This window comes from Mirounga angustirostris, unplaced genomic scaffold (genome assembly GCF_029215605.1).
Source record: "Mirounga angustirostris isolate CCGP_5_RB_7025 unplaced genomic scaffold, mMirAng1.0.hap1 SCAF_14, whole genome shotgun sequence".
Classification (NCBI taxonomy): domain Eukaryota; kingdom Metazoa; phylum Chordata; class Mammalia; order Carnivora; family Phocidae; genus Mirounga; species Mirounga angustirostris.
In genome coordinates, this window is record NW_026991722.1 from 64,635,185 (window position 1) to 64,650,521 (window position 15,337).

General features: G+C 57.9%; 2 protein-coding genes across 4 annotated transcripts; one reads left to right on the forward strand and one right to left on the reverse strand.

The window, feature by feature from the left end:
• On the forward strand, positions 1–3,201 carry SLC7A4 (solute carrier family 7 member 4). The gene is made up of 4 exons (XM_045886455.2): positions 1–1,095; positions 1,574–2,214; positions 2,481–2,589; positions 2,697–3,201. Exons 1-4 carry the CDS (start codon positions 114–116, stop codon positions 2,885–2,887), a joined length of 1,923 nt encoding a protein of 640 aa, XP_045742411.1. The 5' UTR covers positions 1–113; the 3' UTR covers positions 2,888–3,201.
• Positions 3,202–4,293: 1,092 nt separating this feature from the next.
• Positions 4,294–14,381, reverse strand: P2RX6 (purinergic receptor P2X 6). 3 transcript variants are annotated; one of them, XM_045887175.3, is made up of 12 exons: positions 14,119–14,381; positions 13,188–13,338; positions 11,809–11,880; positions 8,818–8,893; positions 8,523–8,616; positions 8,356–8,436; positions 8,129–8,270; positions 7,930–8,039; positions 6,479–6,572; positions 6,324–6,389; positions 6,068–6,145; positions 4,294–5,980 (listed from the first exon to the last, which is right to left on the reverse strand). In XM_045887175.3, the coding sequence occupies exons 1-12, from the start codon at positions 14,172–14,174 to the stop codon at positions 5,897–5,899; spliced, it is 1,104 nt and encodes a 367-aa protein (XP_045743131.1). In that variant the 5' UTR covers positions 14,175–14,381; the 3' UTR covers positions 4,294–5,896. The 3 variants fall into 3 exon arrangements, with proteins under 3 accessions (XP_045743131.1, XP_045743130.1, XP_064434116.1); XM_045887174.3 differs by having other exon boundaries at positions 14,041–14,381; XM_064578046.1 differs by lacking the exon at positions 6,324–6,389 and having other exon boundaries at positions 14,041–14,381.
• Positions 14,382–15,337: the final 956 nt, after the last annotated feature.

Below are 15,337 nucleotides of genomic sequence, written 5' to 3' on the forward strand. Positions count from 1 at the left end.
GGATAAACAGAGCAGACTGAAGCCTGGTCAATACCTGGTTGGGCAACCTGTCATTCCCCTCCGGCCCCGGTAGGTGCTGGCAGCTGGCGTGGTGCTCCTCTCAGCTGCCCATCATGGTCAGGGGGCTGCCCAGCCCTGCCAGCCTGGCACGCTTCTGCCAGAGGCTGAACCGGCTGAAGCCACTGGAGGAGTCTACCATGGAGACGTCACTGCGGCGCTGCCTGTCCACGCTGGACCTGACCCTGCTGGGCGTGGGTGGCATGGTGGGTTCCGGCCTCTATGTGCTCACAGGCACTGTGGCAAAGGAGATGGCCGGCCCTGCGGTGCTCTTGTCCTTCGCGGTGGCCGCCGTGGCCTCCCTGCTGTCAGCCCTGTGCTATGCAGAGTTTGGGGCCCGGTTGCCCCGCACGGGCTCTGCCTACCTGTTCACCTATGTGTCCATGGGTGAGCTGTGGGCCTTCCTCATCGGCTGGAACGTGCTGCTCGAGTACCTCATTGGTGGTGCAGCTGTGGCCCGTGCCTGGAGTGGCTACCTGGACTCCATGTTCAACCACCGCATCCACAACTTCACCCAGGCCCACATTGGAACCTGGCAGGTGCCGCTGCTGGCCCACTACCCAGACTTCCTGGCTGCTGGGATCATACTTCTGGCCTCTGCCTTCATCTCCTGCGGAGCCCGAGTTTCCTCCTGGCTCAACCACACGTTCTCCGTGGTCAGCCTGGTCCTCATCCTCTTCATCATCATCCTGGGTTTTATCCTGGCCCGCCCGCACAACTGGAGTGCCGAGGAGGGGGGCTTCGCGCCTTTTGGCCTCTCCGGCATCATGGCTGGCACTGCCACCTGCTTCTACGCCTTCGTGGGCTTTGACGTCATTGCCGCCTCCAGCGAGGAGGCCAGGAACCCGAAGCGGGCTGTGCCGATAGCCATTTCCATCTCGCTCGGCCTGGCAGCTGGTGCCTACATCCTCGTCTCCACCGTGCTCACCCTCATGGTGCCGTGGCACAGCCTGAACCCTGACTCCGCACTCGCCGACGCCTTCTACCGGCGGGGCTACAGCTGGGCTGGCTTCATCGTGGCGGCCGGCTCCATCTGCGGTAAGGGGCCTTTCACGCGTGGTGGGAGTGAACAGGGCAGCGGGGCCCTGCCCTAAGCTTCCCGGGGAACACGTCTCCATCTGGATCTGTTACCAGTTGCATAATGGGCCCAGGGAGGTGCTAATCATTTGACTCTCCACCCAGGCTTGTTGGAAGGGCCCTACTCACTGCCCCCTCCCAATGGTACCTGAAATGTCAGTTCTGAGTGTGCACTTCCAGGTCCTTTCCTGGGAGAAGGACTCAGCCCTCATCAGATTCTCTGATGGGCCTGTCACCTAAACTAGGGCGTCCCATTCCTGGTGGCGGGGGTGGGAGTGGTGGGGTAACAATCCAACACCCCACATACACTCAGGCTCACTCTGAGATCCCAGACAAACTCATGCCCGTGTTCCCAAGGGGTTGTGCATGCCCTGGCTCCCAGCAGGGGCCCCTGATGGGCCTCTCCACCATGCTGACCAGTCCCCACCCTCTGCCACAGCCATGAACACTGTCCTGCTCAGCAGCCTCTTCTCCCTGCCACGCATCGTCTATGCCATGGCCGTCGATGGGCTCTTCTTCCAGGTGTTTGCCCGAGTGCACCCCCGGACGCAGGTGCCCTTGGCGGGCATCGTTGTGTTCGGGGGGCTCATGAGTTTACTGGCGCTGCTGCTGGACCTCGAGGCACTGGTCCAGTTCCTGTCCATTGGCACGCTGCTGGCCTACACTTTCGTGGCCACCAGTATTCTTGTGCTACGCTTCCAGAAGGCCCCTGCATCCAGTTCCCCAGGCCCAGCCAGCCCTGGCTCCAGGGTCAAAGAGTACCACTCTTTCTCAGACCACATACAGCTGGTGGGCACCGAGCAGGCCTCAGGCCCTGAGCCCGGGCAGCTGCGGCCAGCTCTGAGGCCCTACCTGGGCTTCCTAGGTAGGGGCAGCCCTGGAGCTGCTGTGGCTTGGGCACTAAGCATCCTGGTGGCCTCGGCCATCACCCTGGCCAGTGTACTGGTCTTCGGGGACTCGGCCCTGCACCTCCCATACTGGGGCTACATCCTGCTGCTTCTGCTCAGCTCCGTCGCATTTCTGCTCAGCCTCCTCGTCCTGGGGGCCCACCAGCAACAACCCCAGCAAGACACCTTCCAGGTACCTCCCCCAGCCAGTGCCCCCTGGCTCTCAGCCCAGCTAGCTCTCTTTGCCCTTTCCTCCTCTGCTGTGCCAGGATGAACCAGGGTTCATAGGGTGGGGGGAGGCCCATACACCCATCTCTCTCTCTTTCTGCATGGCAAGTGGGCTCTTGTTTCCCAAATCTCCAGAGATGGAGAAAGGCTCTGTGGACTCTTGAGAAATCAGACCCTGAGCCAGCAGACCTTGCCTGCAGCCCAGCCCAGCCCCCGTTCTTGCCCCCTCAGATCCCCATGGTGCCCCTGACTCCAGCCCTGAGCATCCTCCTCAACATCTGCCTCATGCTGAAGCTAAGCTACCTGACTTGGCTGCGCTTCTCCATCTGGCTGCTGATCGGTGAGTGGGGGCCAGGCTTGGGGCCCTGGGTGGGCCACAGGAAGAAGGCAAGCAAGGAGGGCAAGCAGGGCTGGGACCTGGCCCTCAGTCTCTCGCAACTCCTGCAGGCCTTGCCGTGTATTTTGGCTATGGCATCTGGCACAGCAAAGAGAACCAGCGGGAGGCGCCAGAGCTGACCACCACACGCTACGTGGTGTTCCCCAGCACCAGCCTGGAGGAGGCAGTACAAACGGTGCAGCCCACCAGCCAGGTGCCCGCCCGGGAGCCCAGCCCCACAGAGCAGCCCGCCAGTCCATGAATCGAGCTGGAGGCCTGTCCATGCGCCTTCTGCCCTCCCCCACGTCCTCAGGAGCCCAGAGGGGCTGGGAGTCCCTTCTATCTGAGCCAGCTCAGGTTTGCAGGACTGCTCATGCTGAGGGGTCCTCGAGACCTGGGGGCCTTAGCCCAAGTGCCTAGTTTTGGGTTTGGGGGAGTGGGCCATGGCCAGTGCTGGTGGTGGGTGAATATTTTGTCCAGCGCCTTCCTGTTCATGAGCAACTCCAGCTATTTGGGCAGGTGGGGTGGGCTGGGGTGGGTGAGGGTGGGCGGGGGAGAGGCCCGCAGCCCCCAGATATCCACAATAATAACGTCTTGGCCAGCCACGTGCCCTGCTGCTGTGTCCACCATTTCATTCCTTGTGGAGCTGAGTGCTTTCCTGCCCCCCACCCCAAGAACCAGGGGATTGTCCCCAAACCACAGCAAAGATGCCGAGGTTTGGCAAGAGGGAGGTACCAGCTCTGGGACAACCCTGAATCGGAGACACCACCCGGCCTGGGTCCTGGAGTCCTGCCCTCAGGCTGATGCCCTCTGCCCAGCTCAGAGGGGAGCTATATACACCCCTACACACACCAGGAGAGGAGGGGTCCACGAAAAGGGCAGAGTCAGGCTCCCCCCACCACAGGCTCCCCACATGTCCCTTGGAGGGGGCAGATCCAGAGAGCAGAACCTGGGCCCCAAAAAGGTCGCCTAGAAAGGGCAGTGGAGGGGCGCCTGGGTGGCTCAGTCGTTAAGCGTCTGCCTTCGGCTCAGGTCATGATCTCAGGGTCCTGGGATCGAGCCCCGCATCGGGCTCCCTGCTCGGCGGGAAGCCTGCTTCTTCCTCTCCCACTCCCCCTGCTTGTGTTCCCTCTCTCGCTGTCTCTCTCTGTCAAATAAATAAATAAAATCTTAAAAAAAAAAAAAAAGAAAGAAAGGGCAGTGGAGTTGCAGGTTCCTCCTGGGTTCCCAAGGCTCCCAGAAAGCATAGCATGTCCCCGAAGCCTGCCCAGGGCTCCTCTGGGGCATGTGCCCGCATGGCCTGCATGGCTACCTTGACGATGCACACCCACATGCAGACTGAGGCAACAGCTGCTTCCAGCCTCAGGCCCTGGCCACAGCTGTCTGGCTGTCACAGCTGGTACTCTCCCCCTTCCCTCAAGAGCTTTGCAATAAAGGCTTAGGATATTACACACATGTATGGTATACACTCCTGCGTACGGATGCACAAGGCCTGGGCCTGCTCCAAGTACCGCCGAGCCCAGCTGGTGGCTGTGAGGCCCCAGTCCTTGGGGGGTCCCCAGGCCCACACTTCCCCATTCCCCACTGGTCTCCCTAAAGCCACACTATGTCCATCATAGATGCTTTCAACTCCCCGTTCTTGCCTATAAGGACTACACAGGAAGCTGCTGGTTTGAGCAGGCTTTACTCCTTGACTTTCTGCAGCTATGACCGCTTTCTCTGAGCCCTGAGCACAACCAGGTACATGTGACCCCACTCCAATAACCAGGCCTCAGAGCCATGTTCTCTCACCTTGGCTCTCCTGAACCTGCCTCCCCATGAACACGGCTCTGGGGATTGAGAAGCAGCAGAGACCCCACGGCTCTGGGGATTAAGAAGCAGCAGAGACCCCAAGTGCCAGATGATTCCAGATGCTAGCCCAGCCTGAGCCCCCAGCCCTGGCCCTCCCCAACTGGTCTTTGTGGCTCTGCCGCCAAGCTGCCAGCTCACTCCTGGTCACCAGGGACCCATGAGAGAGAAGCCCCTTGCCTCCCTTGGGTGGGTACTCCCAAATTCCTGCCTCTGCCCTGGGACCACAGGGAGTTTGGCTCTTGCAGCCCCTGTTCCTCCCCTCCTGACTGTGGGACTCTGGGGCAGGGGAAATTCTCCAGCAGTCAGGAATCAGACTCCAGAAAGATGCCAAGCCAGCCTGTAGGGCCCCTTTGTGTCCTTTGTGAGGGACATTCCTTCCAGCCACTGGGCTCTACCTGGGGTTATATTCAAGGTCTCCTGCATGCAGTTGCCTCAGTCTGGCACAAGCAGATGCCCTGACAGGTTCTTGGCTATGACCTTGGGTAGCAGTGAATTCCAGATGTACAGCCTCCCTACCCCCAGGGCTCCAGTGAGCAGGTTCTAGGGGTTGGGCTGGGGAGGGGGTTGGTTAATGAGGAGCCGTATAGAAGATCCCAAAGGACCCAGTGACCACCATCTCAGGCCCTCCCCCCTCTCCTCCCTATCCCAAACCCCATAGCCTGAGGGCCATCACCAGGGAGGGGCTGATGCTCATTAACTGGGCCGGTGTGAGACCAAAGGGTACCTGTGTCCTTGCCTGGGGGTCCCTAGGGGTTGGATTATCTGCCTACCCACTCTTCATTCAGAGTTGGGTAGGAACCTGCCCCAGGCAACCCAACGCCAGAGCAGCCTGATCCCTCTTGTCAGGCTTCTTTCTACCTTGCTTCAGACTCTGGTTGCATGGCCCCCAGAGCAGCGCAGCTGAGAGGGAGGGGCTCTACCTACAATAGGGGTGCTGGCAGATGGAGGAGGGCTGGAGTCTGCCACAGCCAGTGGGAGGGCCGGTGCTGACAGCTGGTGAGCAGGCCACTGCCGGGAACACTGCTGACGGAGACTAGGAGAGAGTTCTCTAGACCTAGACACAGGAAGAGCCCCACTGGCCCACTACCCTGCCACGTGGGTGCCCCAGGGTCTCCCCTTCTCCGCGGCTCCTGTTCTGCTGTGGGTCTCTATACAAAACTGGCTTCTCTGGCCCCCCCAGGCAGCACCCTGCTGAAGCTGGAGTCAGGAGAGGGTCAGTCTGTCTGGGAGTGGAAGGGTAGAATTCTCCCCCAACCTCCCACCCTGGTCCGGCTGGGGCTTTATCCAGCAGGTCCCCAAGACGGGGTCCCCACCCGGCAACCAGCAGGAAACAGCCTCAGGAACAGGCCAGTGAGTGGGGCCCGGAGCCTGGGCATGGGCCACTCTGGTGTTGGTGTCTGATTCCCAGACTGGGCCCCCTCTAAGACACCTGGGCAGCCACATGCGGGGGTGTAGAAGCTGGCTCTGTCTGCTCAGAGTTGGTGGTCACCTTCGGGGCCTTTGCCTGCAGATGAGAACATCAGATCAGGGCTCTGGTCAGTATCCTCCAAAGTGTAGCCGAGCCCAGGGCCCGGACAGGCCCGCAGCTCACCTCCTCATACTTGGTACTCCAGTAGAAATGGGCTTCTTCATCCACATACAACAGTAGCAGGTCACAGAAGAAAGTGATCTGGGAGAGGCGGGGCAGACCTGTGTCTTGGCCTTCAGGCTGCCCTTCGGCCACCTCCCCAGCTCTCACCCCCAGACTCAACATCATGCACGGTGGGGGTCGGGGTGCTCGGTGTGCACTTGGGCCGGCCTGGATACAGTCGCTGTAGCCAGAGGGAGCCCACATTGGCCAGACTCACCACACCCAGCCAAGCTGCTCCAGTGCCCAGAGTGATGATCGTAGGGATGAGCCCGAACTTCCCTGCCTGAGACCGACCTGGACTGAGCCTCTGGGGCTGTGACTATCTCCCCCTCCCACCCCCAGCCCCCATTGCCTTCACCTAGCACCTCCTACCTGCCCAGTGACAAGGATGTCAAAGCGGATCCCATAGAGCTTGAGCAGACTCCGGGCCTCCACACCTGAGGCCTTCCACCAGTGAGTGGCTGTCCTGAGAGCAGGAAAGAAAGTGTGGTGGCTTGCGCTGCTGTCACTCCTGGGCTGGCCCCGCCCTTCCAGGCCTCCTGCCTGGATGGGTAACATCCACTGACTCTATAAACCCCCAGTCCCAGCTGTCTCAACCCTGTATCATTGCTGGGAACACAGGGGAAAGGCAAACTGGGACCTACCTGCCTCTTGGAAGCTCCTTGCCTGCTGAGGGGACAGAGGGGACAGAAGGGTCCCTGCACAGGCACTGGTCATGGGGGTGAGGGCAGGTAGGGAGGCAAGCCCTGGGCTGTGTGAGTCTAAAGGGTGAAGGGGACGTCAAGGGGCATCACCTCCAGGCCTGGTGGCTGTTGTGTGCATATTCGTGACAATGACCAGGAAGTGACAGGAGGATACTGGCGGGGGGGGGGGGGCGGGGGGGGCCTGTTTAGCAGACTCAGAGATGCGACAGTAAATGCAATGCAAGATCCCTGAGTGCATCCCGGATTGGAAGATAAAAAGATACGAGACGATTACTGGCACAGTTGGGGAAATTTAAATATCCTCTGCCAATGTTAAATTTCTTGAGTGTGACAAGGGGACAGCAGTCACGTGGGGGAGGTCCTCATTCTTCTGCCACTCACTTTCAAATAGTTCCCTTTGAAATCTATCTACATATATCCGGCTGGAAGCAATCTCATTCTTGATCTCCTAAAGCACTTTTCTTTTGACTGCTGTGATTCAGTGACCCCTTACACTGGCTTTCTATGATGTGTGCATTTGCCTCACCTCTTTGACAATGTTTTAATCACTTTTGTATCTCCCTAGCTGCTCAATACATATTTTAATTAATCTAAATAAATAAATAAATAAATAAATAAATAAATAAATAAATAAATCCAGCTTACTCTAGAGAGGGAGAGAGAAAGCAAATGTGGCAAAATGGTAAAAAATAAAACCCAAAACAAAACAAAACAAAAAAACCCTAGAGAACCCAGATAAAGGGTATATGGGTACGGGTGTGCACAGTACCAATCTTTGAACTTTTCTATAGGTTTTTGAGAATTTTTAGATAAGACCTAAGGCAAAAGTAAAAAAGAAACGCCCCTGTGCCGAGGAGAGAGAGGCTGGGCGCGGGGCGGGGGGGGGGGGGGGGGGAGTAGTGGGGGAGGGGCTGGGGGTGAGGAGTCCCAGGGGACAGAGGGGGGGACCGGATCAGGAGAGAGGCTGAGAACACCCCTCCTGGGCCTGGGGCCCTCCTTGCACACACAGTGGAGTGCCCGGAGGGGTGGGCCACCGTGTGGTGGGTCCTGGCTGCCACAGGAGGACAGGTGGAGGGGTGACCTGGCCAAGGAGCAGCTAGAGGGTAGTGGGGGCCGCACCTGAAGTTGTAGCTCCTCTCCTGAAGCTGGAAGGAGTAGTGGGGCCGGCAGTCGGAACCCCCAGCATCCAGGTCACAATCCCAGTGGACTCGGACGCCCACGGCACCTCCCTGCACATGGCATATCGCTGCTTCACTGGCACATAGGCTCCGGACCCTCTCCCTGAGCCCTCCTGGAACCCTGCCCCCCATGGACCCACCAGCAGTGCCAGGTCCTCAAAGACCCCTCCAGCCGCAGCCACGAGGTCCCCAATGCGGAACACCGGGCAGAAGGGGCTGTAGCGTGAGTCATAGCGACAGCGCTTGAAGTAAGTGGCGTCCCAGGTGTCCAAGGCGTTGGACCTGGGGGGTGGGGGATGGGACGGGGGGGTCAGGCCAGGTAGGAGACCAGGAGGGTCGGGGGCCAGCAGGACCCACCCACGCTTACTTGGAGAAGTTGAACTTGCTGAAGGTGACAGTGTTCTTGATGAACAGGGTGAAGTTCTCTGCCTGGAACAGTAGGGGCTTCCTGCGGGCAGAGGGGAAGGGAAGGGCAGGCTCTGCGGTTCTGGGGCCCTGTCCTGGGCGGGGGTGGGGCGGGGGAGACACACTTACTCGGGCACAGTGCTGCTCTCCACAGGGCACCAGCCCTGGATCTCGCAGGTCCTGTGGGTCCCGTTGAATTCCACACATTGGCCCGTTTTTATGCCTTGAGAAAACAAGGCAAACTCCAGGCCCTCAAATTTCCACAGGGCCAGGGGAGGGGCGGGGGTAGGGCCAGGGGGCCGTTGACAGAAAGGAGAGACACAGAGGCACCACCAGGCCTGCCCTCAAGAGCCACCCAGGGTCCCAGCCCAGCCCCTGGAGCCCCCACCCAGGGGAGGCACTGGAAGACAGGGCCCACAGTTACCGTGGCTGTGCGTCCCTGTCTCCCCTTCGGGACAGTCCTCATCGGCCCAGCAATTGGCCAGCGGGATGGAGGGGTGCTGAGGTGGGGAAAGCAGAGTTGCCAAGGGCCCGGGGTATGGCTCCCCTCTATGACCCAGCCTTGAAGCCTGCAGGTGCGGCCCCCACTGCCTTAGCCCCATAGAGATGCCTGAGTTTGGGGGGGCACATGGGAAAGCTGGAGGGTACAAATAAAAGGAGGTGGTCAGAGGACGGTAGCGAGCAGCCCCCCGGCCAGCTAGGGATTCAGGTGCTGTATTCCAAGGCAGAGCAAGCTTCCTTCCTTCCTGATAGTTCTCTCCCTGCTGGAGGCCCAGATCCTCTGGTCCAACTCAGATGACAGAACAGGGAAGGTGAAGGGACTCTGCGAAGGGCAAGTTCATGCCAGGGTGGAGGGACTGGGTGTGGGGAACAAAGGGCAGGGCCCTGGTTGGAGGGGTCTGGGTAGGGAAGTGGGTAGGACCACACACACTGTTTGTTCTTCCGTAAAACAGGGACATTAGCGCCTGCACGCTCACACTATTCTAGGGGTCAGTCAGAAGGGGGAGGTGGCAAGCTTTCTGGGGGCCCTAGAGCCTAGAGAGGAAAGCACACTCTCACAGATACATTCCGCCCTAGGCTGACAATGAACGCCATGGTTCGGGTCACCTGGCTCACGAGCCCAGTGCCACGGTGGCAAGAAGGGTTCGGGGACTCTAGGCCAAATGAGACAGTGGGACCATGAGGGGTGGGGACTGTGATAAGTGGGCAGAGGACAGAGTAGGGCCACCTGTGTCCTGAGTCCGCCCATCCTCTCCCCCCCGCCCCGGCTGGGCTGCCATCTCCTCCAATCGGACCCCATGATGACCACCACAGGGCCTGGTCTCTGCATCATCTGCCTCCATTCATTCAGCAGAGACCATCTCGGCCTCCGCTGCACTCCTGTGATCAAGTTCAGCTCCTTAGCAGAATTCATAGGGCCCCTGAGATCTCGGGTTACCCCCTCGCCACCTCAATCCAAATCTAGGCTCCAACCCCACTCTGAAGCAGGTGACCCCGGAGGTGCCTCATCTCACAGAGCTTGGGGCCTTTGCTCACACAGCTCCCTCTGCTTGGACATTCTCAAGATCCCACTTGAGTCTCCAGTCCTGTGGGAAAGCCTTCCTGAGGCCCTGGGCCGGCAGACATGCCTCCCTGCGTCTCCAGCTATGGGCTCTGCCCGCATCCCAGGAACTGCCTCCTTGGCTGGGCTGCCTATGCAAGAGCTGCTTGAGATACAAGCGGCGGAGTTTTGCATCCCCAGCATCGGGTCTGCCCCCCACCCACCCACACACACACACACACAACCCATCCCGAGGCTCAGCAGGTGTTTGCTGGAGGCTGGACTCTCCAAGAAGAACAGTGCATGTGTTGGGAGGGACCGGATGACCAGGACCCCCGAGAGGAGATGGCAGGAGCGCTGGCTAGTCTCAGGAAGTCATGTTGTCAGATCTGATGAATTCCTTCCCAGCCCCGGAAGTTTCATGGGAAGAGCTCAAAGCCGGGACATGAGGCAAAGAGGAATCACATGGATTCCAGAAAACGCAGAATGATGGCTTCAGTGAAATTTCAGGACAGCCTACACACTCAACATTAATTAGATGTCTTCTGAACATTTAGTAAAAGAAAGACATCATGTGCATTTGCACATCCTTTGTACACATGCTTTACCTCCTTTGCGGACGGGGCCAGCCTGGGACATGTGACACCCCCAGTATCTGTGGTGGCACCAACAACCAGGACATAGGGGACAGGTGACCACACAGTTACTCTCCAGCCCCATAAGCAATTAAATGTCAGGCTGGATTTTAAAAAGAGGTCACCACGGAGGTAGGCTTCCAGGGCTATGTGTTGGGTGCCAACTGCTCAAACAAAATCCACAGCTGGAAACCATACACGTAGAAATGGGTAAGAAGGTGAATTTTATGTCACATTTATTTTATCACAGTAAAAAAATTTTTGGAAAAAACCCCACAGCTGGAGAGAAGAGTAAGTGTGCTCTGTGACAGACACTGGATCTGTGGGACATCCTCAGGCAAGGGGAAAAGGTGAGATTTCAGGCGGAAAACCTGTGATTCTGGATGAGAAATAGATAAGAATAGGGGGTGAGAGACTCTGGTGTGACCACAGTTGTAGTGAAAAATATCCAGAGATCATAAGTGACCCTGAGCTCAGCATCAGCAGGAGTGTGCTGTGTATGGCCACAAAAATGGAAGCTGACTTGGGACACATTAATAGAGACTGCACATAGAAAAGAGGAGGTGATTAGGGCGCCTGGGTGGCTCAGTTTGTTAAGAGGCTGGCTCTTGATTTTGGCTCAGGTCATGATCTCAGGGTCCTTGAATCGAGCCCCACATGGGGCTCCTCGCTCAGCAGGGAGTCTGCTTCAGGATTCTTTCTCTCCCTCTGCACCAGTTACCCCCACACACACCCCTGCTCACGCTTGCCCACGCTCTTTCTCGCTAAAAATAAATAAATAAATCTTACAAAAAAAGAAGAAAAGAGAAGGTGATCTAGCCTCTTGCTATTAGAGCTCACCTGAGCCTTGTACCCAATTCTGGGTGTTACATTGACAACCTGAAGGGTGCCCAGAGGTGGGACCAGGGCAGGAAGGGCCAGGACATCTCACAGAGGGCTACGGTGGAAGGCTCCAGAAGACAGCTCAGAGGTCCAGAGGCTGGATAGCCTTGAGCACGAGAGTCTACCTTGCTGAGACCCTATCTTCTCATCTTAAATGGGATCGCAGTAATTCCTACCAGCAGGGTATTTGTGAAGATTAAGTGGAATGATTCACGGAAAGGTTTTAGCTCAGTGCCTGACATACAGGAGCACATAATGAACCCTCAGTTACGTGGGAAGGAGAACGGGGGACATGGCTGGTGATGCAGGGCTGGCAGAGGAACTAGGGACCTGCTGGGAAGCTCCTGGGCAGGCTTACCTCTGGGCATCTGTCCTGAACTTGTTCTGGTGTCACGAGAAAATTGGTCACCAAGAAGAACACGTTCTCTCCCTAGAAAGCAAGTGTCAGGGTTGGTCCCTGCTTCCCTCCCCCAAAGGGAGAGGACAGAACTGGCAGCTTGGCTGGTGGGGAAAAGGGTCCTGGCCTGATCAAGTCAGGAAAGTACCTCCAGTGAAGCCAGCTGAAGTAGAGATAAGAAGCTGGCTGGGTTTCTGGCCATTTCGAGAAGCCCACAGCTGCCTCTTTGAGACAAGTGTATTTTTCATGTTCATACTCATTCTCTCAACCAGAATTGTCCAAGCGCCTCCTGCTTCTAGGCACTGAAGATCCAGAGCTGAGTTGGACTGGGGACCTGCCCAAGGTAAAGGGGAGGTGGACCCCTCAATTGCACGCATAGTCAGGGCCGAGTGGAGCAGGTGATGAGTTCCACCTGGGCAAAGGGTGGCTAAGGACAGGCCGGGTGGCTGACACCCAAGTGCTGCGTGTGTGAGCTCTGCAAGTTTGGGGCAATGCACACCCAGGAAGGAGAGAAGGCAGCGGGTGTGACAGTGGTCAAGATCTGGACTTGGTGGCCACCACCATGGAAAAGGAGTCTTCCCAGAGTGGAAACAAGGTTTGGCAGGCTCTGATTGATATCACATAGGAAAGCTCAGGCTGGCTGCTGGGCGGCGTGCACCAGGGACCCACTAGAAGCTCACGGCCTCATCCAGGTATGACCCAGGCAGCAGTGAACACTGCTAGGAAACGGAATATGCACAGAAGGGAGGCACAGGTCCAGCTTTGGCCCCCACTGGATGAAAAGAGGCCACGCCGGGAGAGGGAGATGATTCCTCTTTGGATGTGGTGGATGTGCACCCAGGAGGCAGGTGGCACTTGGGGCAGGCAGTCACTGGGGCTACAGTTTTGGCATTGGCAGGATAAAGGTAGAAACCGAAGCTATGGACAATCTGGGTGGGGGAAGAAGGAGCTGGAAATGCTGTGTGGGAGGGGCAGAGGAGGAGCACCTGAGAGCCATGCCCCAGGTCAGGGAGGGGAGCATTCAGGAAGCTCAGACCCTAGTCCCCTCCACTTCTCCCGCCCCATCCTCAAGCTCCAGCCTTGAGTTCCTAAACATTCCAGTCTTCCAGGGGCAGCCTTTATAAAGACAGTTCCTCTGACCTGGCTTCTGTCCACCCGGAAACCTCTTACACATCCCGGAAAGCCCCGTCCAGGCACCGCTCCTCTGTAAGGCCCTTCCCAAGCCCGACCCTATGCGGTGCCAATACCCTGCTCGGGCCTCATGTGCCCCTCACGCACACACTCGCCGCAAGGGTGGTGTCAGGGGTATCACTGCCTGGCAGCAGGACCAAGGCACCTACCTGTGGTGGCTTCACAAAGTCCGCCGCGTCCCACAGCTGGTGACCCAGCTCCTTGATCTGGGTCACCGAAACCCCTTTGAGTTTGGTGATGACGGAAATCTGGGGGTCCGGATCTCGCTCCTGGTATCCTTTTTTGGCGAGGAGAGCCCACCTTAGGAAGAAGCGATGGGCAGTGTGGCCTGTCTCTGGTCCATGGTGAGCAGTGGCAGAGCGGGCCCCACCCTCTCGGCCTCTCTCCTCACACACCCTCCAGGCTCCCAGCCCAGCATGCAGGGCCCCTGCCTCCCCTCCAGCCTCATTTCCCACCCCAAACACCCTGCACAGGCCAGAAGCTCCAACCATGATCAGACAGCCAGTGCCTTTCATGGGTGTCCCCTATCAGGCACTCATAGGCTTGGAGATGCCCACCACCACCTCTTTCACCAGCCAACACCCGCCCCCTGCCCTGGCTAGGCCCAAGTCCTCCTTAAAGACTCCCCTGACCCAGCTAAAACTGGTGGTCTCCCAGCTCTCCCAAGCATCAGGGACTATACCTCCTGCCCCACCAGGGGCCTCCTGGTACAGATAGGGACACATCTTGCTCTGTGCCCAGAGATCAGTATGGGCCTGGAAACAAGGCCCAGGAAAGGAAGGAGGTGGGCACACAGGAGGACCCAGACCCACAGCTTGCTCTTGTATCCACTGGCTTCTAGACAGACAAAGATCCTCCCTCTGCCTACTTCCTCCCTATCCCAACCTGCTCCCCTCTGCTACCACCAGCTCAGCCCCTGAAGAGTCAAACCGTCAACCCTCAGCCCAGCAGGCCCAGTCATTATCCCCCCAGCCAAGTGTGGCCCAGGAGTCTTTCTCTTACCCTACCACGTAGGCCATGACCCCAAGCTGCAGCAGCCTCTGCAGGGCGCCCACCCGCCAATTCCTGGTTATCACATACTTCTCCGTTTTGTAATCCAGAAGCCCCCAGCCTGCCAAGGCCCCTGCGGAGCCCATGCTTCCAGCTCCTGTGGGCTGCTGGGGTGCATGAGTCAGCACAGCAGCTGCAAACACCGCTGAATGGGAAGTAAAGCAGGAGCCCTAGCTGGCCCAGGCCAGCAAGCTATTAAAGGGACACTTCCACTGGGGACAGGATCCAGCCGCCACCCCCCAGCCCTGGGTTCAGTCCCAACCCCTGGCTGCCCAGGACCTCCCACCCTCTCCTTCTGAGGGGGCCCAGGGCCCCCGCAGAGGGGAGAAGCCTCTGCAACCCTACCCTCTGGCCTCACTTCCTTGGGGGAGGGAGGGAGGAGGAGATGACAAGTGTCATAGGTGATACAGTTTGGGAGTATAGGTGAGGTTCAGTGGGGTGGAGTCTGGAGCCGACGACCAAGAAAGAATTCTTGAGGAGTCTTTGGTGCAAAATGGTGGTTTATTAAAGCACAGGGACAGGCCCCGTGGGCAGAGAGAGGGGCTGCCCTGTGGTCTTGAGGAGGGGCTGATTACATACTCAGGAGTTGGGGAGGTGAGGACAAAGGGGGTGCCCAGAAGGACTGTCATTTGCTAAAGACTCTCAGGATACTGGAGGCCTGGTTATTGTCAAGCCACTGCTGTTTTTCCCTCTAATGAGGCACTAACATGAAGACAGTTGGGAGTTTCCTGGAGGAATGTTACATTCCTCCTATCACAAGTCCTTGTCAGTGGGCTTTAGGTTCAAAAGAAATTCAATTTTATTTACATTTCCTTGCATCTCAGTCTCCCTTCAGTTTATGGAGGGGAGGGTGATGTTAGGGCTTCAGGAAACTGAGTTATGGGTCTCTTGGAAGTTAGGCTATTGAAAGCCTCTTCCTTGTAAATCACTAGGACATTTGTAAACTGAGGGAGACTCCTGTCTTGCAAGACTGTGATCTCTATCAGTTAACCATTTGTTTTTCCTTTAGGGCAGCCAGGAGTGCCTGAGGAATGTCACATATATCCCAAAGGGGGGTGGGGGGTTGGGCGCCAGCTTCGGCTTGGTCCTCAGCTTGCCTTCTGTTCCCTCATCAATAGGTACTGTGAGAGGGCAGCTTGGGGGTTGCAGGAGCCCAGAGGAGGGGTCAAGGAAAGCTTCAAGAAGAAGTGACCTCGGGACGCCTGGGTGGCTCAGTCGGTTAAGCGTCTGCCTTCGGCTCAGGTCATGA

Bases quoted from the DNA above. Each gene is read 5' to 3' on its own strand.
- SLC7A4 (XM_045886455.2), top strand. From the start codon at position 114: ATGGTCAGGGGGCTGCCCAGCCCTGCCAGCCTGGCACGCTTCTGCCAG. The intron at 2,215-2,480 runs GTACCTCCCCCA...TTGCCCCCTCAG, and splicing joins CCCAGCAAGACACCTTCCAG to ATCCCCATGGTGCCCCTGAC. The intron at 2,590-2,696 runs GTGAGTGGGGGC...CAACTCCTGCAG, and splicing joins CTCCATCTGGCTGCTGATCG to GCCTTGCCGTGTATTTTGGC.
- P2RX6 (XM_045887174.3), bottom strand. From the start codon at position 14,174: ATGGGCTCCGCAGGGGCCTTGGCAGGCTGGGGGCTTCTGGATTACAAA. The intron at 11,881-13,187 runs GTAGGTGCCTTG...CTTGCTTTCTAG, and splicing joins ACTTTGTGAAGCCACCACAG to GGAGAGAACGTGTTCTTCTT. The intron at 8,437-8,522 runs GTAAGTGTGTCT...CTCTGCCCGCAG, and splicing joins GAGAGCAGCACTGTGCCCGA to GAAGCCCCTACTGTTCCAGG.